This window comes from Moschus berezovskii, chromosome 10 (assembly GCF_049115385.1).
Source record: "Moschus berezovskii isolate FMDL1 chromosome 10, NW_MosBer_1.0, whole genome shotgun sequence".
Taxonomy (NCBI): domain Eukaryota; kingdom Metazoa; phylum Chordata; class Mammalia; order Artiodactyla; family Moschidae; genus Moschus; species Moschus berezovskii.
Window position 1 is genome coordinate 91,869,336 of NC_142469.1, and position 27,164 is coordinate 91,896,499.

Below are 27,164 nucleotides of genomic sequence, written 5' to 3' on the forward strand. Positions count from 1 at the left end.
TGAATGTATTATCTTTCATAATTCTCCTAGCAGCACTATGACTTGGGTACTTTTATTGTCTCCATTTAGGATTATAGATAATGAGCCATGGAAAGCTTAACTAGCTTGACCCATGAAGTAATAGAGCCGATTTTGAGCCCAGGTTGACCCCAGAACTGGACCTCTTAATCAGTATACTGGACGTGCTCACAGATAGCCTGGGTTAGGATTGGATTATACTAATCACTCATAAGTCACGCAGTTCACCAAGAACTGCATTCTTTTTTATATTTGCTAGCTTATCAGATTGTCTTTTTAAATTTAGTATTAAATCATACTTGGTGCATATAATGACACTAATGTGAGCTGAGGAATCTATCTGTGCCTCTTAGCCTGGATAACTTAATGCAAGTAACCCTAGCTACTCATGACCAGAGAGCTGTGTAGTTTGCTTCCAGGCTGCAGATTTAATTCTAACCTGATGATGCCCACTTGGTTTTTATAGTATCCATGCATGGTCATAGCACTTGGTCATTTACCCATGTTGTGGAAAATTCCACAAGCAGATTTATATTTAATTGTACCTAATGGGAAAAGACCTTTCTGAATCCACGGGCTCTTAACATTTCAAATGTCTCAACAGATAACCTTCCCTATTTACTTGTTACTTTTACAAGTAAAGTTTCAATCAACTCAGCAAGTTTTAATCTCAAATTGGCTGATTTTCATCTTATCACTCTCTCCAGAGACATTCTTATGCCCCACTGCAGATTTAGCTATATTATTTTCATTCTCTAAAAAGTAAAACCTTCTCTCCCAGTCTTACTCTTTAAACCTCATACCTAACTAGTATAAGTTTTTATTCACTTTCTTGATTATAACATAACTTTTGACTTGCAGTGCCTTAACATTATTGTATAATCCTGTGTAGCTAGAAAACTGAGACTACTGGATTGATAGCTGTTTCTTCTGCCATCAGAACACTTCATTTAGTAGCTGTATAAGTAGATGCTCAAGATTGGGTTTTGTCCATGGCATCTATCAATTTAAAGTACTAAGATTTTTCTGTTTTTAAGCATCTTTATTATTATTTAATTTATTACAGCTAAATTAAAAATTATATCCATATTTAATCATGTCTACTGATATCCAAATCCATTTTGCTGTCATTAGCAAATTTTACTTGTTAACTTTTTTGGAAAGTGGATGTGTTATCAAGCCTTCGAAGTATATTTAACTAGTGGCAGTTGCTAAAATGGAGGTGATGTTGCTTCAGTATAAAATAGAGCAGCATATACAGGATGCTTCCCTGACAGCTCAGAACCCTGTAGCACCAACACTCCCAGAACTGGTGTTTTACCTTAAAAGAAACTAAAATAAAATAGAAATGAAGACTGCTGCTGCTGCTAAGTCGCTTCAGTCGTGTCCAACTCTGTGCGACCCCATAGACGGCAGCCGACCAGGCTCCACCATCCCTGGGATTCTCCAGGCAAGAACACTGGAGTGGGTTGCCATTTCCTTCTCCAATGTGTGAAAGTGAAAGTGAAGTCACTCAGTCGTGTCCGACTAGTAGCGACCCCATGGACAGCAGCCCACCAGGCTCCTCTGTCCATGTGATTTTCTAGGCAAGAGTACTGGAGTGGCTTGCCATTGCCTTCTCCGGAAATGAAGACTAGCAGACTCCAAACAGGGGGAATGGAAATTTAAGATAATCATAATCTTGAAGTGTTTCTAGGACAGAGTAAGCAAGTATTGTTTAGTTCTGTAGAAAGATAACAGAAGAAAAGTTAGGAGATAAACTTGTAAAAATGTGCCTGAATAGTATCATTTCAAACATGAACCAGAATGTAGGGACGTTAAAAAAAAGAAAAAGAAATGAATGGATTCATAATGGAAAACCCTCATGTAAAACATGTATTTAGTGAATTCACCAGTAGATAGAAGTAGCAATTATGTGTCATCAAGAAGAGTAAGGTGCAGATATTTTCTTTTTTTTTTTTTTGAGAGTAGAAAGCAGTATTTATTTATTTTGGCCATAGTGCATAGCATGTGGGATGTTAGTTCCCCAGCCAGTGATCAAACCCTTGCTGCCTGCATCAGGAGCAAGGAATCTTAACCACTGGTCCACCATGGAAGTCCCAAGATGCAGATTTTTATTTTCACTTTAAATTAGAGAAGACCTCCGTATGACTAATGGCAGAAAAGTAAGAGCCTTTGGAATAGGAGACACTGAAAATGAAATATGTTTAGAAGAAAGTTTTAGAGTGGATTTCTCTTAATGATTTCGAAGTACAGATGGAGAAGATTTCTTAAATTTTGAAAGCATTTGTATATGCTTATGTGATCTATTCTTCTAGAAAAAGTTTTGGCGTTGGACATGACTTAGCAGCTAAACAATGAACAAAACCGAAAATCTTAGAATTATATAGATTTTAGATCCTGAAATGGAACACTGGAGTAGGTGAAGCAGATGATAGGAATAAGCAGTGCGGCAGAGGGCGTGCATCGGTTGAAGAGCGGAATGAAACGAGGGACATTAGAGGATGGAAAAGAAGCACAGTGACCCCCACACATGAAGCACTCAGTAAAATGATAGTTGAATGAGTGAAACATAATAATAGCATGACTTAATTTGCTTTTTCTTGAGTGATCTAGAAAGCAGAAAAATTTTCAGCGTAAGCTACATTTTAGCAGGACAAAGTATAATGACAGATATGGAAATGACATTAAAAATTGGCACGTTATTCAGATATTTCACAGGAAAAATGCACTTCTTAAAAGTTTAATTAGTCATGAAAACTTAATTTCATTTTAACCGCTGTTATTATCTTATTCTCTGAACTGTTTTTGGAAGTATCTAGATTTTTTTTTTTTTTTGATTTGTGACATTAAATAAAATCCTAACAAGAGAAACATAGGGCCTGTAATTCCACTATTCTAAAATAATTTTTTTCATGTGTTCATTTCCCCTTTTTTCAAATGCATATCCATTTTCACTTAACTTTATTCTTTGAGGATATTCAGTTTGGTATTTTTTTGTCCTCTTACTCTAGCTAAAGTATCCTAGTTTTATCAATTTTTAAAATGAGTTTCAAAGGCTATATAGTTTACTCAGACATGCCTCCCTTTTTTCAAACATCTAGTTTTTCACATTATAGATAATCAAGTTATGATATTACTAATATAGTAGTGAACATATTCTCTCATGGTACTATAGAGAATTCAACAGAAGGTTTTTGCTATTATACTGTTTCTCTACAGTAAATTTCCAGTGATAAAATTTTGAAGATAAAATATTTTTAGGAACCTTGACAAATAGACACATTTCTTTTTGAAATTATACTTTAAAGAAGTATAAAATATAATAATTTCATAGTCTTATCAATGCAGTATGACTTTGTTTTTAATAAATTTACTACCTTAAAATCAGCATTTATGCTTTAGCATTATCTTTAATTCTCTAACCATAATGTGAACTCCTAAATGAATGCTGTTAATGGAAAGGCAGCGTGCTGTCATAATTGGGGGTTGAAGTTAAATTTATTTCTATCTGCAGGTAAAGCAGCAATGATTCATAGAAACTTCCCAATTTAATTTTTTGTAAGCATTTGTCCAGCTAAGCTTTTATGTTTTGACAGGAATCAGAAGTTATTCGTAAACTTGTCTATAGTTTTGAATATGCATTACTTATTAAAATACACAGCTTTATCTCAAACCTAATCATTTTCAAAATTGTTGCTTATTTGTTATGACTATTAAGACATTCCCTTCTTCTACTGCTTCTAGTTGATCTCTTCTACTTTGCTTCCTACTGGAGTTCATTCTGAGCTTTCCCACAGTTCCTTTTAGAGCTGTGCTTCCTCTTCATGTAAGTTGGTTCTCTGTGGGTAGTTGCTCAGTCATGTCCGACTCTTTGCAATCCCGTGGACTGTAGCCTGCCAGGCTCCTCTGTCCATGGGGATTCTCCAGACAAGAATTCTGGAATGAGTTGCCAATTCCTTCTTTAGGGGATCTCCCAACCCAAGGATTGAACTCAGATCCTCCCACATTGCAGGTGGATTCTTTACCTTCTGAGCCACCAGGGAAGCCAAAAAAAAAATTGGTTCTCTAGTGCATTCTTACCCTGGAGGAGGAAATGGCAACCCACTCCAGAATCCCATGGTCGGAGGAGCCTGGTAGGCTACAGTCCACGGGGTCGCAAAGAGTTGGACACGACTGAAGCCTTATGTATTATTCAAGCCAATCTAAGAGTATATTTCCCATCTTTATTCATCCTAATCTACAATTTTTCCTATCCCTAAAAGGACTTCACCGTGATCTGTACATAGACTCAATGTCTTAGTGATAGTTCATTGGTTGTTGTTTTTGTTCAGTTGCTAAGTCTTGTCTAACTCTTTGTGACCCCATGGTCTGCAGCAGCATGCCAAGCTTCTCCGTGCTTCACTATCTCCCTGAACTGGCTCAGATTCATGTCCATTGAGTCAGTAATGCTATCTAACCATCTCATCTTCTGCTGTCCTCTTTTCCTTTTGCCTTCAATCTTTCCCAGCATGAGGGTCTTTTCAAATGAGTTGACTCTACGCATCAGGTGGCCAAAATATTGGAGTTTCAGCTTCAGAATCAGTCCTTCCAATGAATATTCAGGACTGATTTCCTTCAGGATGGACTGGTTTGATCTCCTTGCAGTCTAAGGGACTCTCAAGTCTTCTCTAGCACCACAATTCAGAAGCATCACTTATTCAACACTCAACTTTCTTCATGGTCCAACTCTCACATCCATACATGACTACTGGACCTTTGACTATATGGACCTCTGTCAGCAAAGTCATGTCTCTGCTTTTTAATACTCTGTCTAGGTTTGTCATAGCTTTTCTTCTAAGGAGCAAGTGTCTTTTAATTTCATGGCTGCAGTCACCTTCCGCAGTGATTTTGGAGCCCACTATTTGGATGTTTATAATATATATTGATATTAGCTTACATAATTTAGGTTGTATTTTCCTAGAAGACAACAATAAAATCCATGTAAGACTGTTTGCAGTAAATGACTTTTAAATGTTTTATAAATAAGCTTTGAAATTATACTTGTGACACTGTGAACCTCATATATGATTCATTTCATTATAATTTAATTCCATATGGCAAAGACTACATTAAAAAGTTTAGATTTCTTTTTGGGAAAGAAAGAAGAAAGTCTAATTGTAACATAGTTGAATTTTTCTATATATCTTGGCACTAGAAAAAACCAGAGTATTACACTGGTATGAACTACTGTTATGTCCTTATAAATCTTATATATCCTAACGAATCTGTGTATAAAAACTGTAAAATACACAGCATAAGTTTTGTGGAATTTGTATGGTTAGGATAGGTCTACTAAACTCTGTATCTTTATCTCATTGATTTACCGTATGATGCTTACTGTTTTGCTTTCTGTTTAACGTCACACTACAACTGATGCTCTGTCCTGAAAAGCACAGGTGGAGAAAAGTTATGTTGCCATTGCATGGCAACTTCATCATACTAGCTTTTATTATCGTTATCAGCCTTTATGGACTACTAGAGAATTATTGCAATTCTTCTGAAGTTTTTATGGTTCATGAAATTTTCAGTTCATAGTAGCACTTAAAGAGGTTTTTGCCTCCAAGGTGGGAATGGTGTTCTGAGATCCTATTTCCCTTTCCTAATGAAGCAAGGACTTTAGAATTCATGGATTTTTCTGCCTTTATCTTTAAATTTGTGATTTGTGGGCAGTTATTTAAATGAGAATTTCAGATATTAGAGGACCGATACTAAATAACTCTTAAAAATTCTTAAATGATTAAGGAAGACTTTAAAATTTGACTAGTATAAAGAGAAGTCATTTTCCTGGGTTGGGTAGATCCCCTGGGGAAGGGCATGGCAACCCACTCCAGTATTTTTGCCAGGAAAATCTCCATGGACAGAGGGGCCTGGCATTCTACAGTCTGTGGGGTCACAGAGAGTCTGTCATGACTTGAGTGACTAAGCACAGAAGTCATAGGACTTTGATAAATATCACTATACTCATGGTCAAAAGAAGATAATTTAGAGAAGAATGACACTTTATTTCTTTGTATTATACTAATAGAATCCGCTAATAAACCCAAGCCCACTACTAATACCTTTTTTTAATTATAATACCATTTATATAATTATATAATCTCTTAGTAGTTATAATAACCCATTAACCGTTACCACCTTTATTAAAATGAAAACCTGTCATGGCATATTTTCTTTTGTGTGGGCTTAATTTTTAGGTGTATACTAACTATCCACTCTCACATCCATACATGACCACGGGAAAAACCATAGCCTTGACTAGACAGACCTTTGTTGGCAAAGTAATGTCTCTGCTTTTTAATACATTATCAAGGTTGGTCATAACTTTCCTTCCAAGAAGTAAGCGTCTTTTAATTTCCTGGCTGCAATCAGCATCTGCAGTGATTTTGGAGCCCAAAAAAATAAAGTCTGACACTGTTTCCACTGTTTTTCCATCTATTTCCCATGAAGTGACAGGACCAGACGCCATGATCTTTGTTTTCTGAATGTTAAGCTTCAAGCCAACCTTTTCACTCTCCTCTTTCACTTTCATCAAGAGGCTTTTGAGTTCCTCTTCACTTTCTGCCATAAGGGTAGTGTCATCTGCATATCTGAGATTATTGATATTTCTCCCAGCAATCTTGATTCCAGCTTGCGCTTCTTCCAGCCCAGCGTTCCTCATGATGTACTCTGCATATAAGTTAAATAAGCAAGGTGACAATATACAGCCTTGACGCACTCCTTTTCCTATTTGGAACCAGTCGGTTGTTCCATGTACAGTTCTGACTGTTGCTTCCTGACCTGCATACAGGTTTCTCAAGAGGCAGGTCAGGTGGTCTGGTATTCCCATCTCTTTCAGAATTTTCCACAGTTTATTGTGATCCACACACTCAAAGGCTTTGGCAAGAGGCAGGTCAGGTGGTCTGGTATTCCCATCTCTTTCAGAATTTTCCACAGTTTATTGTGATCCACACACTCAAAGGCTTTGGCATAGTCAATGAAGCAGAAATAGATGTTTTTCTGGAACGCTCTTGCTTTCTCCATGATCCAGCGGATGTTGGCAATTTGATCTCTGGTGCCTCTGCCTTTTCTAAAACCTGCTTGAACATCTGGGAGTTCACGGTTCACATATTGCTGAAGCCTGGCTTGGAGAATTTTGAACATGACTTTACTAGCGTGTGAGATGAGTGCAGTTGTGTGGTAGTTTGAGCATTCTTTGGCATTCCCTTAGAGTTGGACTGTGAAGAAAGCTGATCGCCGAAGAATTGATGCTTTTGAACTCTGGTGTTGGAGAAGACTCTTCAGAGTCCCTTGTACCGCAAGGAGATTCAACCAGTCCATTCTAAGGGAGATCAATCCTGGGTGTTCATTGGAAGGACTGATGCTAAAGCTGAAACTGCAATACTTTGGCCACCTCATGCAACGAGTTGACTCACTGGAAAAGACTCTGATGCTGGGAAAGGTTGGGGGCGGGAGGAGAAGGGGACGGCAGAGAATAAGATGGCTGGATGGCATCACCGACTCTGTGGACATGAGTTTGAGTGAACTCCGGAAGTTGGTGATGGACAGGGAGGCCTGGCGTGCTGTGATTCATGGAGTCGCGGAGAGTCGGACACGACTGAGTGACTGAACTGAACTGAACTGAACTATCCACAAGCTAATCTCAGGATCCTTTACACTTTTAATTATGAAGAACCAAAAATAACTTTTATTTTTGTGGGTTTTTATCTTTTGATATTTACCATATTAGAAATAAAGTTTATAATTTTAAAAATGTGTATTAATATATTTTAAAATAACTTTAACATTCTAAAAAAATTAGGGGATTTGTTTTATTTTGGAAATCTTTAAAATAATAAACTATGGCTCTTATACTATTCCTTGGAAGGAAAGCTATAACAAACCTAGACAGAAGATTAAAAAGAAGAGACATCACTTTGCCGACAAAGGTTCTTATAGTCAAAGCTGTGGTTTTTCCAGTAGCCATGTACGGATGTGAGAGTTGGACCATAAAGGCTGAGCACTGAAGAATTAATGCTTTTGAACTGTGATGCTGGAGAAGACTCTTGAGAGTCCCTTGGACAGCAAGGAAATCAAACCAGTCAATCCTAAAGAAAATCAACCCTGAATATTCACTGGAAGAACTGACGCTAAAACTGAAGCTCTATTACGTTGGCCATCTGATGCGAAGAGTCAGCTCATTGGAAAAGACCCTGACGCTGGGGAAGATTGAAGGCAGGAGGAGAAGGGGGAGACAGAGGATGAGATGGTTGGATGGCATCACCGACTCAATGAACACGAGTTTGAGCAAATTCCAGGAGATGGTGAAGGACAAGGAAGACTGGCGTGCTGCAGTCCAGTGCATCTCAGAGTCCGACACGACTTAGCAACGGAACGATAGCAACTTACATACTGCTACTCAGATACTACTCAGATCCGCTCCCATTATCTCAGCACAGTGTTGGACATTTCTTTCCATGGTACTAATGAAACCCCTTTTAATAAACTAAAGCCCTAGGGTCAGGATGCACAATTTTACTGCTTCATCAAGGACACTTTAAAGTGAGAAAAAAAAAAATCCTCCTTGACATGTGGAAGTAAAGACTATAGCTAGTAGAGTTTGGTGCCACTGTTTTGATTCATGCTGATTCAGTTCAGTCTGAGGTACAGGAGTTTTATTCAATTACTGTTACTTTTGTGCCGTCAATGCAAATATCAACATAGTAAAAAAGGCAAGTGATGTCTTAATATCACAATGAAAATAGTTTTACCCTTAGTGATTTTTTGGAAATAGTCTTGGGAACCCCTCACAGACACGGACCATAGTAAGAACCACTGTTGCATATCACATAGATGTTTACAGGACTTATCCAAAAGGAAATATTTTGAGATTCCATATTTTTATTACCTTAAAGGATGTATATGAAATCCAATTACTCTTGACAATTTAACATAACAAAAATTATAATAAAATATTTGACATAAAATTAAAATCTTGTATTTTATGCAAATACTGTAGTATAACAGACCCACTCTACCAAAACTGTATTATCATTGTTAAATTAGTCATAAAATGAACAGAAACTTGTTTAAATGTTACCTTCTTTTATTTTTACTCCAAACTCATAACTTTTTATCTGTATTAGCAAAAGATTCTTAGGGTTAGTAACTAGTGAAACATGGCCTGGAAGTGACTCCCTTGGCTCCTGAGGGTTCGCTTAAAATTGGCAGATGTACAAATGTGAACTGGAAATATAGTTGAACATCATCTTCATCATACTAGCAAATTATCTCATTGTCATAGTGATTTATTCTTATGGTACCCAGATATTTCTCTGTTCACTCAAATAATACCCTGATGAAAACTTATAACTAAGCAGTTCAGTTCAGTTGAGTCGCTCAGTCGTGTCCGACTCTCCGCGACCCCATGAATCACAGCACGCCAGGCCTCCCTGTCCATCACCAACTCCCGGAGTTCACTCAAACTCATGTCCGCAGAGTTGGTGATGCCATCCAGCCATCTCATTCTAGGTCATCCCCTTCTCCTCCCGCCCCCAACCTTTCCCAGCATCAGAGTCTTTTCCAGTGAGTCAACTCGTCGCATGAGGTGGCCAAAGTATTGCATTTTCAGCTTTAGCATCAGTTCTCTTTTTATCAAAGAATTGTTCTTGTAATCAGCCTCTCTATCTATCCAGGCCCAGCTAAAGAGTTCTGTGGTTTCTGATTGAAGTCTGAAGAATGTAAGGGGTGTGGGGTCTTATAGTGAGATCCTTAATGACACTAAGTCAAGTAGTACCAGTCATTAGAAGGCTCAACTTTCTGTGCTCCACTACTCAAAGTGTGATGTGTGAATGAGTCCACTCTGCTAACCGATCTGAGACAAAATAAGTATAGAAATCAAGAGTAGAGTATAGAAACTTTAATCTCATTTGACATTGCCACAACATCTACACACACTTTAGTTGTTATTTTTCTTACGAAAAGCATAGATTTCCAGTGAATTTTAAAATTTTTAAATAGTTCTTGACCACAGATAGTTTGAGCAGCCTTGTTTGAGACTGCAACATTATATGATTAAAAATTCATCTCCCAATGTTTTCTTCTTTTATCTTTATTTTGTATTATTTTTTTGCCCGTGCCAGCCACATGCCAGAATCTTAGATCCCCCACCAGGGATCAAACCCACATCTTCTTCATTGGAAGCCCCTGGACCACCAAGGAAGTCCCATTTCCCTGTATTTTCAATTTTATTTTCTTTTTTGCTTCCTGGGCTTTACATTAAACATTCACATTTTTGAAACTTTTGTTTTTGCTTATTCCATTTTGATTTCTTGGCTCAAAAACTCGGTAGAAGAAATTCACTATTGCTTATTGTGTGTGCTTCACAGTTTGTTTTCTATTCAACCATGTGTGCAGGTGAATCTAATTTGACACCAAATAAGAGGTCGTAATTGCACAAATTTCTCTTAGACTATTCAAATTAGATAATACAAATTTACATTTGAAAGGTGAACTAAGAATCTGAGAAATATGATATAGGGTCTTATAAAAATTAATTATTTATTAATTCAGTCAGTATTAAGTGTGTGTGTGGACTTCATGTTAAGCTCTGAGATTAGAGTGGTAAGGATAAAGTATTTGTTATCTGGTAGCTTTCAAGAGCTATGGTACAATTCTGCTCACCAAATGTAAAGTGTTACACCACTCCAGTATTCTTGCCTGGAAAATCCCATGGACTGAGGATCCTGGCAGGCCCATGGGGTCACAAAGATCAGCGACTAAGCTGATCGACTGAGTGACTAAGCACAACACAGCACACACCTCTGAAATAGAATGGCATATCTCCATTTGGGAAAGCTTGGGGAATTTGATAAGATTAGTAGTATAAATCAATGGCATATGAGACTACGTATTTAGAACTTGAATTCCAATCTTAAAAATATATAGGAGCAGTGAATAATATAGGTAAGAGTACTCATTATGCAGGAGTATCAGAATAGTACAACAGTTGTATGTCAAGCTTCTTTAGACAGTGTTTCTCAATATTGTTTAGTTGCTAAGTTGTGTACAACTCTTTAAGACCTCATGGACTATAGCCCACCAGGCTCCTCTGTCCATGAAATTTCCCAGGCAAGATTACTGGAGTAGGTTGCCATTTCCTTCTCCAGTCTGACTGAGATGTGGGGCTTCTCCTTCAGGAGTCAGTAAGTCTAGCACCAGTGACCAGCTGAGCAGTAGGTTTAGTGATGTTTACAATGTATGTGACAAAAACATTTGGGGATACCTTGCCTAGGGTCTATGAGTACAGGGATTAAATACCATTCTGTGTCCCGAAAGAGCTCACAATACAGATGGAAAGTAGATAATGAAAACGGTGTGGAAATCCTGAGAAGAGGTGTGGAGGGTGCTTAGGAACACAGGAAGGGCATCCAACTCAGGAAGGATGGGTCAGGAAAAATATGGATTGGACCGAGTTTTAAAGGAGAAATAGATATTAGCCCAACACAAAATGAGGGGCAAGTATATCTCAGGCAGTGAACAACCAAACGCTATGGTAAGAATATAAGTGGGAGGTTATTAGGGCCAGAACTCATGTTGATTAAGAAGATGAAGTAGAGAACGGTCAGGTTCTTGAGGTCATTATGGTGTAAACAGGATGTGTTTGCACAATCTGGGGTCGTGTCATCTACCACGTATTGCTTTACTCAGTGTGTTGCAGCCATGGTGGCCTTTTAGTTCCTCAGGTAGCCCAAGCTCATTCTAGACTTGACGTCTTTGCAGTGGTTATTCCTGCAGGCTAAACTGTATATCCTTCTCTTCCAACCCTGAGATCTTTGATTGGCTGGCTCCTCTTCTTTCTGATTCCAGGTCACCTGTCATTACTTTAGGGGCCTTTCCTGACTGCTCCATTTTACAGTAGCCCCTCTAGTCCCTCCCTCGCTTTCAGCACTCTCTACCTTGTTTTATTGTCTTCATACTTGTCACAGTGTGTTAACTGTCTGTCTAGAACAAGCAGGAAAGCACCATTTTATTCTCAGAAGTACAAGTGCTCAAATGAATGGGTAATATTATGGGACTGAGTTGAGCAAATTGGTTATACAAATGATTTCTTAAATAGAAAAAATGAAGAATGCTTAACCTGGAAACACAACTTTAGCCAAATCTATTGTCAAGGCCAGCCTCGGGAGCTTAATCAGAGTCAGGAAGCATGTATGCATTTCTAAAGTGTCTAGCCTCTTAAAAATAACAATCAAAATTGTTAAAAGTTCAGACTAATACCTTCCTAACCTAGATGCCTTCAAAAGGCAGACTCTTGGATAAAACTTATATTACTTCTAGATCTTATTATGACATCAAAAAGGATAATTTATTAAAAAAAAGATTATCCACATCCATAATTCACGTTATCTAGAAATAATCTAAATTCCTAGAACTTTGAATATAATTCCAAGTGTCAACAAAACTTCTGAATTTTTGTGGTTTTACCTGTCAAATGTTAAAATATTTAACTCGATTTTATCATTGTATTTAAGACTGGTTTCTTCTGGTAAAATATTTATTTCCTTAATATTTATGCCTCAAGATTTGGGACATTAAGTTTGTAAGTCAGGTGATTCCTGTCTGGCAAACTGAGGTGATTTTTTAAAATCATCCCATAAGATAAGAAAAAATATGCATACGCATGCATTTATTGCTGAATTATGAAAAGTTTTATCATTATGAAAAAGAATATTACCTTGATACTCCTTTCAAACTATTTCTTATTCATGTATTTTTACCCCTAATTTTTTGTTGTTGTTGCTGTTTTTTCTCCTAAATTTACAAAAGAAGTATAGGCCTTTACAAGGCCACTGAGCAAACACATGGTTGTGTTTTGAGGACAAACTTACCAAAATGCCATGGTATTATTTAAACCATGTTAAGAGTGTGTCTAATAAACTGATTACCTACCTGGCAATACCTACTTGGTATCTCCATGGAAATTTTATTCTGTAATGTATCTTAGCATCTTCCTGTTCATAGTTCTTATATTAATAATGCAAGTTTTATATATATAAAAACAAACTTGTCAGACTTTTTCTGAAATATTACATATTAAATACCTGCCTCTCATTCTATAAAAGTGTGATAAGTTGTTAGACTCTTCACCCTTTTTAGTATTTTATATTCAGTTTTATGTTGTATTTCAGAACAAAAAAGAGTTATATTGTTTATTCACTGTATGTAGTGAAAAGTAGAAGAAAATTAAATATACTTTCCTGACTACAGTCAATAATCACAGTAAGTCAAGAATTGAGAACAGTGAAAGTATGGGTATAGGTTTGTTACACGAAACAGTTTAGTGCTGAAAAATCTAAATGTTAGTTAGCTAGACAATGGTTAACATAACATACATTTTTGTTAATGTACTTATTTACCAACAACACACTGTTTTGCATATAGCAGTGAACAAAACAGATAAATACCCTTGCCCTCATGGAGGTCATGTTTTCATGAGGAAAACAGTAAGCAGAATAATTAGTTCAGTGAATGATGATTTGAAGATAGTAATAATAATAATAGGTAATTCTTTACACCAGGCACTGAATCCAGTGCTTTGCATATATTAATTAATTCAGTAATTGTCTGAGGATAAATACGCTTGCTCCTTCAAAGAAAAGCTATGACCAGCCTAGACAGCATATTAAAAAGCAGAGATATTACTTTGCCAACAAAGGTCCATCTAGTCAAAGCTATGGTTTTTCCAGTAGTCATATATGGATATGAGAATTGGACCATAAAGAAAGCTGAGTGCCGAAGAATTGATGCTTTTGAACTGTGATGCTAGAGATGACTTTTGAGAGTCCTTGGACTGCAAGGAGATCCAACCAGTCAATCCTACAGGAAATCAGTCCTGAATATTCATTGGAAGGACTGATCCTGAAGCTCCAATTCTTTGGCCACCTGATGCAAAGAACTGACTCATTGGAAAAGACCGTGATGCTGGGAAAGATTAAAGGCAGGAAGAGAAGGGGATGACAGAGGATGACATGGTTGGATGGCTTCACCAACTCGATGGATATGAGTTTGAGCAAGCTTTGGGAGTTGGTGATGGACAAGGAGGCCTGGCGTGCTGCAGTCCATGGGATCACAAAGAGTAGGACACAACTAAGTGACTGAACTGAAATACTTAGCACTCTAGCTCCATGTTATATAGATGCAGAAACTTGGCAAGGAGAGATTAAGCACTTTATGCAAGGACATGGGGAAAGTAGAGCCAGAGCTGAGATTTACACAGAGGCAGTGTAGTTCCAGAACTAACTATGATTAACATTACATATTATCATCACATGCTACTTGTCCTAGGTGTGAGAGGAGGGGGATAGATCCACTGGACCCAGAGGAAGCACTATAAAACTACCTCAAAAATTATAAATCAAGAGATTTAAGAGATCATATGGGAACATTTTAAATCATCTGTGTGATGCACCATAAACAACTCCCCACCAACAAATGGGAGGATACATGTGGCAGATCAAGAGCTGATTTCCTTAGAATGCAAAGAACTTTTAGAAAACAGTTAGAAAAGATACTAACCAAATAAAACGTGGATGAAAAACATGTTCAGGGAAGTCAAGAAATACACATAGATCAAAGCATATGAAAGGATATTTAGGTATTTTTCATATTTAAATATGTAGCTTTTAAAAATAAATCATTACATTTACTAATGACTAATAAGAAGACAAAGTTATAGGGCTTATTAGAAGTGTCAAAAGGGCAGTTAATAGATGTGCATGGGAGTTTTATTTCTGAGGATACCAGCCAAGCTTCCAGGAGAGAAATAAGCCCTATAGAAAATGATTTGAGTGACCATTTTTTCAGTTTTCTCAGGGGTGATTTGTGGCTAGTACGTTCTTGATGCATCTTTGAGAAGTTAATTTCATTGCATACAATGGGTGCCTTAGGGTATTCACATTCTCTCTTAAAATTTCTGTTGAGAAGGTCTGGTTATTAGGATTGAAAATAATGGCAGTACATTTAAGAGACTTAACAGGAGAAACCCAGAGAGAATTTTTTGAAAATTGTATAAAGAGGATAAAGGAGAAAAAATATAGGGACCAAAAGAAGATATGAGAGTAGAATGTGGTCAGTGTTCATACACACTGTAGATTAATTTTTAAGAATTCACCTCGTTTTTACCTATTGCAATTTAAAAATCTACATGTGAGTAATCAATTAAATGGTGCCTAAAAATGTTAAAATTTAAGATTTTATTATTTCACTAAAAAAGAATTTATGATACAGCAAGAAGATAGACTCCACTATGCTATTTATAATCCTAACTGTGTATTTTATTTCCAGGGAACCTTTTATTATTTTATCAGGAGGTTTGTCATATGATACTGTAGGAAGAAGACCTTGTTTAACAGTAATGCATGGGAAAAGTACTGCAGTGCTAGAAATGGACTACTCAATTGTTGACTTTCTGACGCTGTGTGAAACGCCATACCCAAATGGTAAGTGTTGTATCTTTAAAATTCATTCTCTATAGATGTCTATTATTCAGAGCAAGACCTCCTTGTTTTCCAAGTAGTTAACTTATCCCATTGTGCTGATTCTTCTGGGGTAGGAATGCTGCCTTCATAACTTTATAAATTTTATTTGAGAAATTTTAATAAACTGTGTCTGTTTCATTCTACATTTTGGTAGTAAATGCCTCTGAAAGATAGACAAAACTGTCCACATTAAGAACAACTTAAAAATCCTCTAAAAATCTAGTGTGTCAGTTACAGTTTTCCAGAATAACAGAACCAAAAGGAGATTTTAGAAGGTGAACAAGAGAAGAAATATGAATTTATTTTAAAGGAATTATGAGAATGTACTACCGATTTGAAAACTCAGGAAAGAGTTTGATTTTCAGTCTTGAATCTGAATTTTTAAGGCAGGAAACTCAGGCAGATTTCTGAGTTGACATCTTGAGGCAAATTGCTTTTTTTAGAACACCTCCTATCTTTGTTCTTCAGGCCTTCAACTGATTGAATGAGACCCACCCAAATTATCTACAATTTTCTACTTTACTTGGAGTCTACTAACTTAAATGTTAATCACGTCTAAAAAATGCCTTCACAGCAACATCTGCATTGGTGTTTGACCAAACAAATGGACACCATAGCAGAAACAAGCTAACACGTGAAATTAATCATTATCATTGACATGTTATTATTTCAGGGGAAATTTAGCTGTATCTTTTTTACTTTTATTTAAAGCTAATTGAGATATAAGTATGTAATACATTTTATAGTTGATATGCACATAGAAAATACCCAAGAAAGAGTTATAATATTGTAGTGGTAATCTAGTGGGTTTCTATGAGATCCAATAATGAGAGTTGTTCTTAAGGGTGTTCAGATTTAAATTTGAGATATATTATTCATGTACTGTCTTGGACTTTGCAATACCATGGAAAGTACTGAACTTGTCTAACTCATCTTTACAAAACAAATAATTATTTATGGGGTATTATATAGATTTATCTCATTTAAAACATATTGTCCTTACATTATATGAAGTACAATATCAGAATGTTAAATACTTGAGTGAATGGAAGAAAATAAAATAAAAACCACGCCAACATGTTTTGTTATCTAATTTGCAGTCCTCTTGCATATTTGTAACTATTGTTCATGTCTTGTTGTCCTGTTCCAGATTTTCAAGAACCCTATGCTGTGGTTGTTCTACTAGAAAAGGATTTAGTACTAATAGACCTTGCACAAAATGGGTAAGAAATAAAATTTGGTGAACAGTTACTTTAGTATGTGGTGAAGAGTCTCTTTAGGATTGACTGTTTCATTTCTTTGAAAATGCTGCATTTATATTCATAAGTTGGACCCCCTTTTAGAACTACAGATACACATTTCTCATTACCTGCCAAATTTCTCCGTTATGGGACTCATATAGAAATCCAAGTTTAAATCAAAATTTGTTGAATTTCTGAAATTTTTTATGATTCAACTTAGTACTTGAATACCCTGAAAGTGAAAATGAAAGTCACTCAGTCATGTCCAACTCTTTACGACCCCATGGACTTGGACTATATGGTCCATGGAATTCTCCAGGCCAGAATACTGGGGAGTGGGTAGCCTAACCCTTCTCTAGGGGATCTTTCCAACCCAGGGGTCAAACCCAGGGTGGCTTCTTTACCAGCTAAACCACAAGGGGAAGCCCAAGAATATTGGAATGGGTAGCCTATCCCTGTTCCCCAGTTTGTTTCCTGGGTTTGGAAAATCCGCTGGAGAAATGTATAGGCTACGCACTCTAGTATTCTGGGCTTCGCCTGTGACTTAGCTGGTAAAGAATCCACCCCAGGTCCAGTCCCTGGGTTGGGACTGTCCCCTGGAGAAGGGAAAGTCTACCCACTCCAGTATTCTGGCCTGGAGAATTCCATGGACTGTGAAGTCCATGGGGTTGCAAAGAGTCAGACATACATGACTGAGCAACTTTCACTTCACCAATCTTGTTACTCTTTTCTTTAAATCCCTTTGGATCTCCCTTGGTTTTTTATGTAAAAACAGTCTCTCAGCCTGCTACTCTACATAGAAGGAATTCAGCATACATTTCCAACCTGGTACCTGTTCTCTAGGAAAACTGAACAGTATGTTAAACAAGCATCACACTTCCATGTCTTTTCTTATGTAGCTCCCAGCAGCTGAAACATTCCACTTGTGTCACTGCCATCAAAAATCCACATAACTTTCAAAGGCAGCCTTATTTTCCTCTTCAAGTTTCTCCTATTTCAAAGCAGCCTTCTTTTCCTCTTCAAGCTTTTCCTATTCTCTCTTGACCAGATATATCATAACTGACCTGTAAATTCTCACCATAGCTCCTGTGCAACTTTTTGTGGTATTTCCAATATTCTGCTTGTTCTAGATTAGATGATAGCATGTTTACTTATAAATTTTTTGAATGGAAGAACATTGTATTACATTAGTTGTATTTCCTGAGAGATAATCATTAAATATGGTTTTAAATGAGTTTTCAGTTCAGTTCAGTCGCTCAGTCGTGTCCGACTCTCCGCAACCCCATGAATCAGAGCACGCCAGGCCTCCCTGTCCATCCCCAACTCCCGGAGTTCACTCAAACTCATGTCCACAGAGTCGGTGATGCCATCCAGCCATCTCATTCTCTGTCATCCCCTTCTCCTCCTGCCCCCAATCCCTCCCAGCATCAGAGTCTTTTCCAGTGAGTCAACTAGTCGCATGAGGTGGCCAAAGTATTGCAGTTTCAGCTTTAGCATCAGTCCTTCCAGTGAACACCCAGGATTGATCTCCTTACCCAGTCAGTATTTCTGGGTTGGGGGCAGTTTTGCCCCTCAGGAGACGTTTGACAATGTCTGTGTAGACATCTATGACTGAGGGGAGGGGTGCTGCTGGCATCTAGTGGTAGAGGACAGGGGTGCTGCTAAGCATCCACAGTGCACAGGACAGCCCCCATAATAAGCTGTCTGATCCAAAATGGAAATGGTACTGATAGGAAAACCCTAAAGTGTAAGTGAATGGTATTATTTGCCTTACTTTAAGGCCTTCCAAATTCCAAAATTCACGTCAACTTAGTGTGTGCTAACTGCAATAATGATTTTTTTTTTCTTCTTGAAAATAACAAGACCATGTCGAGCAAAGGAATTTAAAAACATTATCTCTAAATGATAGCCCTAGAATAACCTATTATTAAATAAGTTTAAATATGTTTTTCATTGTTTCATTAATCATAGGTAATCATTAATTAACAAATATTTTTTCTTTTCCTCTTGTTAAAGATATCCTATATTTGAAAATCCCTACCCTTTGAGTATTCATGAATCCCCTGTTACATGTTGCGAATATTTTGCTGATTGTCCCGTGGACCTTATTCCTGCACTTTATTCTGTTGGAGCTAGACAGAAACGTCAAGGCTACAGCAAAAAGGTATTGAACGTGAATTTTACTCATTACTCTACATTTCAGTATTTTATACTTCTCACCTTGACGTGGTTGATAATGATACCTTTTCTAGAGAAATTAAAAATCCGTTTTGGCAATGAAATGCGTTGTTTACTCATGTCATAAATATATTATGAAGATACATGCTATGCTTGGAAATTGCTTTATACAATAATCTTTTCTTATAGGAATGGCCCATTAATGGTGGTAATTGGGGCTTGGGTGTGCAAAGCTACTCAGAAATAATTATTACAGGGTAAGTAAAAGTCTGTTTTCTCCTTAAAAAAAAATCATTAATTAAATATGATTAGGACTACATGAATATTAATCAGTTGGGCAGGTAGTCCTTTTCTTTATACAGTAACATCATAAGTTATTGTATAGAACCTATGAATTTATCCTAAATTTTACCTTTTACCTCATTTTGGTAACTGTGTTTAAGTAACAATATGTTTAACTTCAAAGAGAAAAATAGTGTAAATTTTTTCTTCAACACATCCTTAATTCATTTGCTTTTCACAGGCATGCTGATGGATCGATTAAGTTCTGGGATGCTTCTGCGAGTAAGTATTCTGAATATTATTTGCTCCATGCTATGCAATTATTGCTTTTATGTTTTCTGTTTTGTAATAATTGCATAGCTAACATTTAATTTGAAATTTAGAGGCTGTAAAGTTAATGCTTGATTTATCAAGTATTTGAGTAGAATTTATAATAGATGAAGATATTTGAAGGATGTTAATTAGTAAATCAAGAATAAGTCTCAGCAGAAATACTCAAATCCTTTCTTCAATATTTTTTGAAACCTTCTTTTCCTAACTCAGAGATAAGAGAAGTGAGAATATGTTTCAAATCAACATAAATCTGTTCAATAAGTTTAGTATCTGCTTCTAAACTTATATCATGAAAGTTTATGCTCTCTATGTGAATTATATACAGTGGTTACATTAGCAGAAAGGAAAGAATGCTTTGAGTGAGTAGTGTACAAACACTACTAATTACAAAATTAGAATCCATTTAACTCAGGGTATATTATATTTCATCATGAAGAATTGTGTTAGATCATAGTGGTATCTTTCAGAGAGAAAATAATTCTGTAAAGCAAAATATGTGCTTTATTATTTTTATTTATGCTTTTCTGTACAAAATCTTTTAGTTACTCATTTTTTTCAGATAATCTAAGTTCATCGTGATGGTGATTTTTTTTTTTAATGAATACAATGAGTGTACCTTCTTTGGTCGATGAAGTACAGTGAATACATTATGTAAAAGAATAAGAAATACAGACATAGGAATAAAAATATGATTCAAAAAACAGGCTGTTTTTATGATGTGGTATGACTGATTAAATATTCCCTTTTATTCTTTTTGTACTAAGATATTTTATCCCTTTTTTTTTTTTTTAGTAACTCTACAAGTATTATATAAACTAAAGACATCTAAAGTATTTGAGAAGTCAAGAAATAAAGATGAGAAGCCAAACACAGACATTGTAGATGAAGATCCATATGCCATTCAGATCATCTCCTGGTGTCCCGAAAGTAGAATGCTGTGCATAGCTGGAGTATCAGCTCATGTCATTATTTATAGATTCAGCAAACAAGAAGTGATTACAGAAGTCATTCCGGTAGTAGTGTCTTAATTATTTTCAATGTCAAATGTCTGACATTTAAGTTTTCAAATCACTTAGGAGACTATCTGTAGTCATTTTTAAAACACCTCCATATTTACATTGCATTTACCTTTTGTGAAGAAAAGGCATATTTTTATGTATATCTTTTTACTGAACATTTATTTAAATCTTTAAATGCTTTCTGTTTCATTTAAGGAAACCTAATATAAGTATGAGCCTAATCTAATTTAGTATTAACAGGAGTGCCATAAATCCTAAAATCATAATGTATATGTGTGAATGCACTTGCACACAAACACACAGTCATTTTTAAAAAGCTGAGTCAGAAACATTTTTTTTGTTTGTGAAATCTTTACCTTTAGTAACCTTACTAAATTTTTCCTTTAAAAATGTTCTTTCCACTGTCGTGTACATGTGTGTATGTATAAACTAACAAAATGAACAGTAATTGTTAGGAGAGGGTTAACTGTCTTCTTTTACAACAGATGCTTGAAGTTCGATTGTTGTATGAGATAAGTGATGTGGAAACCCCGGAGGGTGAACAGGCACCACCTTTGCCAACACCGGTTGGGAGTGCCAATCCACAGCCCATCCCTCCTCAGTCTCATCCTTCTACCAGTAGCAGTTCATCTGATGGGCTTCGGGACAATGTCCCTTGTTTGAAGTAAGTTAAAGAAAAAGACGGATGGTTTGGAACTTACCTTTTAATTTAGATAAATTATAAGCATTAGTAAAGTTGAGTAATGTTTTCCCATGACAGAGTAAAATGGTATAACCACTTTTCTTTCTGAATTTCACTGTGGTTAATTCAACTCATTTTTTTGTGGCACCAAGAGGAATATGATTGCATTCCATGATTTTATCCTTAAAGTAATACGATTTGATCTCTAAACCTACTGGTAGACCAGAGTGGATCTTTCCTCTGTATCTAGCTCATTCTTCTCAATCCATCATCATTTTTTAGTATGGGTTTATATGTGGATAAAATGTACATATTGACTGCTTTCTGGCACTCTGAAAATTCTGTTTTTTCAACCTTTAGAGATACAGTTGTTTGGTAATCATTTTCTTTCTTTTTCTGAATCTTCTTTAATATCACAGCATTGTTATGTAAATGCCTTTATTGTAGAAATCCAGATTTAATGCATTTTGCTTTTCTATAGGAGTAAATTGGACAAAATTTATTTTTACTTTTATATTATTGATTGGTTAAAATTTTTAAAGCATCAGTTGAGTTCAGTTGCTCAGTCGTGACCAGCTCTTCGTGACCGCATGGACTGTAGCACGCCAGGCTTTCCTGTCCATGACCAACTCCTGGAGCTTACTCAAAGTCATGTCCATTTGAGTTGGTGATGCCATCCAACCATCTCATCCTCTGTCATCCCCTTCTTCCGCCTTCAATCTTTCCCAGCATCAGGGTCTTTTCCATTGAATCAGTTCTTCGAATCAGTGGCCAAAGTATTGGAGCTTCAGCATCAGTCCTTCCAGTGAATATTCAGGACTGATTTCCTTGAGGACTGACTGGTTGGATCTCCTTGCTCTCCAAGGAACTCTCAAGAATTCTCCAACACCACAGTTCAAAAGCATCAATTCTTCGGTACTCAGCTTTCTGTGTAGTCCAACTCTCACATCCATACATGACTACTGGAAAAACCATAGCTTTGACTAGACAGACCTTTGTTGGCAAAGTAATGTCTCTGCTTTTTAATATGCTGTCTAGGTTGGTCACTTTTAAAGCATATGAGCCTTAGACATGGCATATAAAGAAAACAGAGTTAAAATCACTGAATGATTTCATGAAGACTATGATTAAAAGTATTATATTTATAGAGAAGTCAATTAGGGTGTAAAGAGAAGTCAATTAGGGTCATGCCTGAAAGTGTGTGGAAAATGTCAGAAATTGAATACAAAAGTTGGGGGCGAAAGGCAGACTGTAGTAGATTCAAGATAGGGAGCATAGTCAGACACTTTGCATTTGTTGAAAGAACCAGGCTTTATACTGTTTTGACTTTAGGTCTACTAGAACCATTCAGTAGTTGCTGAGGAGAATGTGTGCATAATCAAAAATGCATTCAACCAGAGATAAAGCAGATTTTTTTATATCACGATCGCTCATGATATAGATCTATAGAAAAGTACAGCTTTTTTAATCTTCTTTATATGGTTACGTAAATTTGAGATTGTGTTCTATGCCAGTGGTTCTCAAACAGGGATGATTTTGCTCCTCATAATGCTTGGCAATGTCTGGAGACAATATTTGTCACAACAGGAAGGCGTGCTCCTTGCATCTAGTGTGGAAAGTGAAAGTGAAAGTCGCTCAGTCGTGTCCGACTCTTTGCAACCCCATGGCCGGTACAGTCCATGGAACTCTCCAGGCCAGAATACTGGAGTGGGTAGCCTTTCCCTTCTCCAGGGGATCTTCCCAACCCAAGAACCTAACCGGGGTCTCGTGCATTGCAGGTGGATTCTTGACCAGGGATGCCCAGACATAGAGACCACGGGTGATGCAAAACATCCTGCAGTGCACAGAACAGTGCCGCACAGCAGATTTAGCCAGCTCAGGATGTCAGTAGTGCCGAGGATGAAAAACTGATCTGACCTTAGAATATGAGCATTGAGGTTCAGCAGCTGCTTTCTTAGAAAGGTCTTAGGTTTCTTCCCTCTTTCTCTCACTCTTCCCCTCACTCTCCCCCCGCCCTCCCTACCCCCTCCCCTTTCCCTTCTTTCCTTTCTGCTACAGTCTGGCACACGTTTAGATCGAATGAGACTTGCTAGTAAAAGAACTCTACATCTTTCCCTTTTGTTACTTACTCTGTAGTACTTTAAACTTCAATTTTTAAAATTTACATTAATGTCACTTCTTCTGATTTTCATGTATATTTCTCCTATTTTTTGTTTAATTTTTATAAACATATAAAGTAGTTTATGTTTGAAGTTTGTTTTGGTAACAAGTTCGAGATTTTTGTCTAAAATCCACATATTCACTAGTGACTTTTAAATCACAGGCAATTTGAATTTTATATCTATATATATATATTTTTTTTTTACCATTTTAATAGTTTTCAGGTGAATGCAGTTATTGTTAACTTCACATCGTTTTAGTCCACAATCTCAAAAACCAATTTTAAAAGTCAGAGATATAACTAAATTGATGTGAAAATAACTAATACTTAGATTTTGTTTGTTTTTTGTACAAATTATTTTTGTACTTAGTTTGGTTTTTTTTTTTCCCCATTGAAGTATAGTTGATATACAATGTTATATTTCTGCTGTACAGCAAAATGATTCAGTTATACCTATATATATATATTCTTTTTTAAATATTCTTTTCCAATATTCTTTATCATAGGATATTGAACATCATTCCCTGTGCTATACAGTAGGACCTTGTTGTTTATTCATTCTTTATATAATAGCTTACATCCGCTAACCCCGGCCTCCCACTCCGTCCCTCCCTGTACATAATTGTCTTTTGAAGAAACTTTTTAAAAGTAGCTGTTTGATTTTGTTTTTAAGTATTTTAATTGTGCTTTTTGCAGGGTATTAGTCAAATCAGACAAATTTTTTTGTAATTGCCAGGCCTCTAAACATTATTTTTAAATTTAAAATACATTTGTACAAATTGCGGAGCTTTTCATAAAAATAAGTTCTACCCTTTGTCTTTAAAAAGTAAACAAATTAATATATTAAAAACATTAAAATGATAACTTGCATATAACCATTATAAACATTAAACATAATGCCCACCCAGCCCTCATTTTGTGTTTTTAAAATCTAACATATGTCATCATTTCTTGATTCGATTTCTAATTCTTTACCAGTTGAGGCTTTTTCAGCTTGTTTGACTGTTTAAAGTTATTTTTGCTTAAGAATGTTTGTGTTTCTTCATACTAAGTAAAATAAGAATTCCATGACTTCTGTGTGTCTTCATCACTTACATCTAAAATGTGCTCATATATGCCTATCTGAAATTATCCCTAAATGCCTGTTCCTGCTCTTGAAAATCTAAGTGTGAGTATATAAGTGCAAAAGGCACTCAGTCGTGTCTAACTCTTTACAATCCCATGGACTATATAAGTCCATGTATATCTCCAGGTCAGAACTCTGGTGTGGGTAGCCGTTCCCTTCTCCAGGGTATCTTCCCAACCCAGGGATCAAACCCAGGTCTCCAGCATTGCAGGTAGATTCTTTACCAGCTGAACCACGAGGGCAGCCCTGAGAATCAGGTGCACATAAATATTTCAGTGGGAGAGTGGGTACTTCCTTGAAGCTTATTAATTTATACGGGGAGAAAATAGCACACTCAGACTCTGCTGGCTATGCTTGTATCAGCGGAGTCTGTCTCTGGTGGAGATGAAATGCTGCTCAGTCTTTATTTTTGTCTCTTGAGGTAGATGGCTGTAGCCGATCAGTGGGTGTTTCCCGGAGGAAAATTAGAACTTCTGCTTTGGCCAGTGTGTAGTTCTGAGTATATTAACTTGCAGACTTTGCACAGGCAGTTGTAACTGCAACTCGGGTCATTTTAAGAATACCCTTGGTGATTCACATTTACTCGGAAACTTGGATAACATCGTGACCCTTTTCTTAACTGGACTGAGTCTAGCAAATATGACAGCAAAAGGCCTGGTGTTGTGGTGTTCTTCATGGAAGTACCAACTAAATGATCCAAAGGGTTCTCTGAGTTTAGTGTCAGAAGGTTAAACATAGAATAGACTTCCGGCTGTCCTTCTTTATACATTTACTCCAAGACAGAAGCCTCAAGAATCGTTAGAATAACCTGGCTTTGTGTATGTTTTACAAGAACAATTACTGGAGAGTCTGTGCAATCAAAAATGTCCCCACCTTAAAGTAAAAGTAGATTTTTTTAATAGTAAAAGTAGTCCCACAAATAGCTCATATTTTATAAAAATTTTGTCTTCCAAATTCACTTGAAGTTTACAAGTAATAAAGGTATTAGCTTAGTAACTTCATTCCTTAGAAAGTCTCACATTTATAAACAAACCCTTCCTTCGCTCCCTCTAACATGCTTATAACAAGTTTAACCAATATAAGTCTTGTGGGAACTCACTCAACATAAGTGAGTATAACTGTTTGCTGAATAGTTCACTTGAAGACCCCTACCATCCCCTTAAAGTTACCACATCTTCTAAGACTGGCTCTTCATCCTCACATCTTTTTTCTTTTTCAAAACTTAGAATCACTGTCTTTTTTTTCTCCCCTCCTCCGCCTCTAATCAGCCTGCAGCTCATTTATTCATTCAGTAAATATTGAGTACCTCATCTGCTGGAGTATTCAAAGTAACTGCAAGGTATCTACCTTAATGGAGTTTATGAACCTATTTGAGACTTAGTTCATGCGTTTCAAATCTGTCTTATTATTTTGCATCACACGAATCACAGAAAGTTCATCGTGAGTCTTCTTATTGTACTTCATCTTGCAAAGTTCTACAATTAATCTTCCCAAAATATTTCTCCTAAACCCTTCACTGGCTTTTAATTCTTTAATAATGAAAATGTATGCCTTTTGCATGATTTGGTCATTGAAAAAATTCTCTCTTAGGCACTCACAGTATCCTTATACTGTGACTAAATAGTAATATTCCCACTTTCAAACAGGAAGACATTAAGTAGCAGAACCAAGACTCACACTCTAGCACTTCAGAGCCCTGAGTTCTTTCTACCAACATCAGACCTTTGCAGCCAGACCTCACAGACCCTCCAAAGTCTGGCCCTGGCCTATGTCGCTATAGTGACTTTTTTTTTTTTTTAATTCTTACTATTACTGCACATACCTTCTACTGTGACCAAACATATACACTTGTTAATCTTTGTCTATGGCTTTCCTACTTCTTTATCTTGTTAGCATATTTTTTTGCAAAAGTAATTTTTTGACACTATCCAGCAGTTTTGGGGGGAAGAATCCATGCTATCAAGGGGCTTCCCTGATAGCTCAGTTGGTAAAGAATCCTCCTGCAATGCAGGAGACCCCAGTTCGATTCCTGGGTCGGGAAGATCCTCTGGAGACCAGAACGGCTACCCACTCCAGTATTCTTGGGCTTCCCTTGCGGCTCAGCTAGTAAAGAATCTGCCTGCAATGCGGGAGACCTGGGTTCGATCCCTGGGTTGGGAGGATCTCCTGGAGAAGGGAAAGTCTACCCACTCCAGTATTCTGGCCTGGAGAATTCCATGGACTGTACAGTCACAAAGTCGCAAAGAGTTGGTCAACACTGAGCGATTTTCACTTCACTTCACTTCTATGCTATCAAAAATACTACCAACTCAAAGTCAAATTAGATTTTTTTAGTAGTAAAAGTGGTTATGCAAACAAAAATAAATTGCTCACATTTTTTTATACATTTTCCTTAATTCCTTTTGTTTTAGGCCAGTTTTCATCTACTTATACTCTGCCTTTTTCAAGTTTTAAGTCTACTCTTCTACCTTGGGTTTTTTCTGAAACTTGATTTTTTTTTCCTCCTAAAACCTAGAATGCAGCTTCTCTTCGTTCTTCTCTCCATCCTTCCCTGGTCTTCTTTCATT

At 36.6% G+C, this 27,164-nt stretch overlaps 1 protein-coding gene across 6 annotated transcripts in view; it reads left to right on the forward strand.

Annotated features, from left to right (window-relative positions):
* The window catches only part of STXBP5 (syntaxin binding protein 5), a 171,157-nt gene that overhangs the window by 90,701 nt on the left and 53,292 nt on the right, over nt 1-27,164 (forward strand). For all 6 annotated transcript variants that reach the window (XM_055432787.2, XM_055432789.2, XM_088840813.1 and 3 more), the window contains exons 10-16: nt 15,382-15,536; nt 16,726-16,798; nt 18,833-18,980; nt 19,184-19,251; nt 19,518-19,558; nt 20,402-20,622; nt 21,114-21,292. In XM_055432787.2, the coding sequence (XP_055288762.1) occupies nt 15,382-15,536; nt 16,726-16,798; nt 18,833-18,980; nt 19,184-19,251; nt 19,518-19,558; nt 20,402-20,622; nt 21,114-21,292 (885 nt within the window). The remainder of the gene's footprint in view (nt 1-15,381; nt 15,537-16,725; nt 16,799-18,832; nt 18,981-19,183; nt 19,252-19,517; nt 19,559-20,401; nt 20,623-21,113; nt 21,293-27,164) is intronic.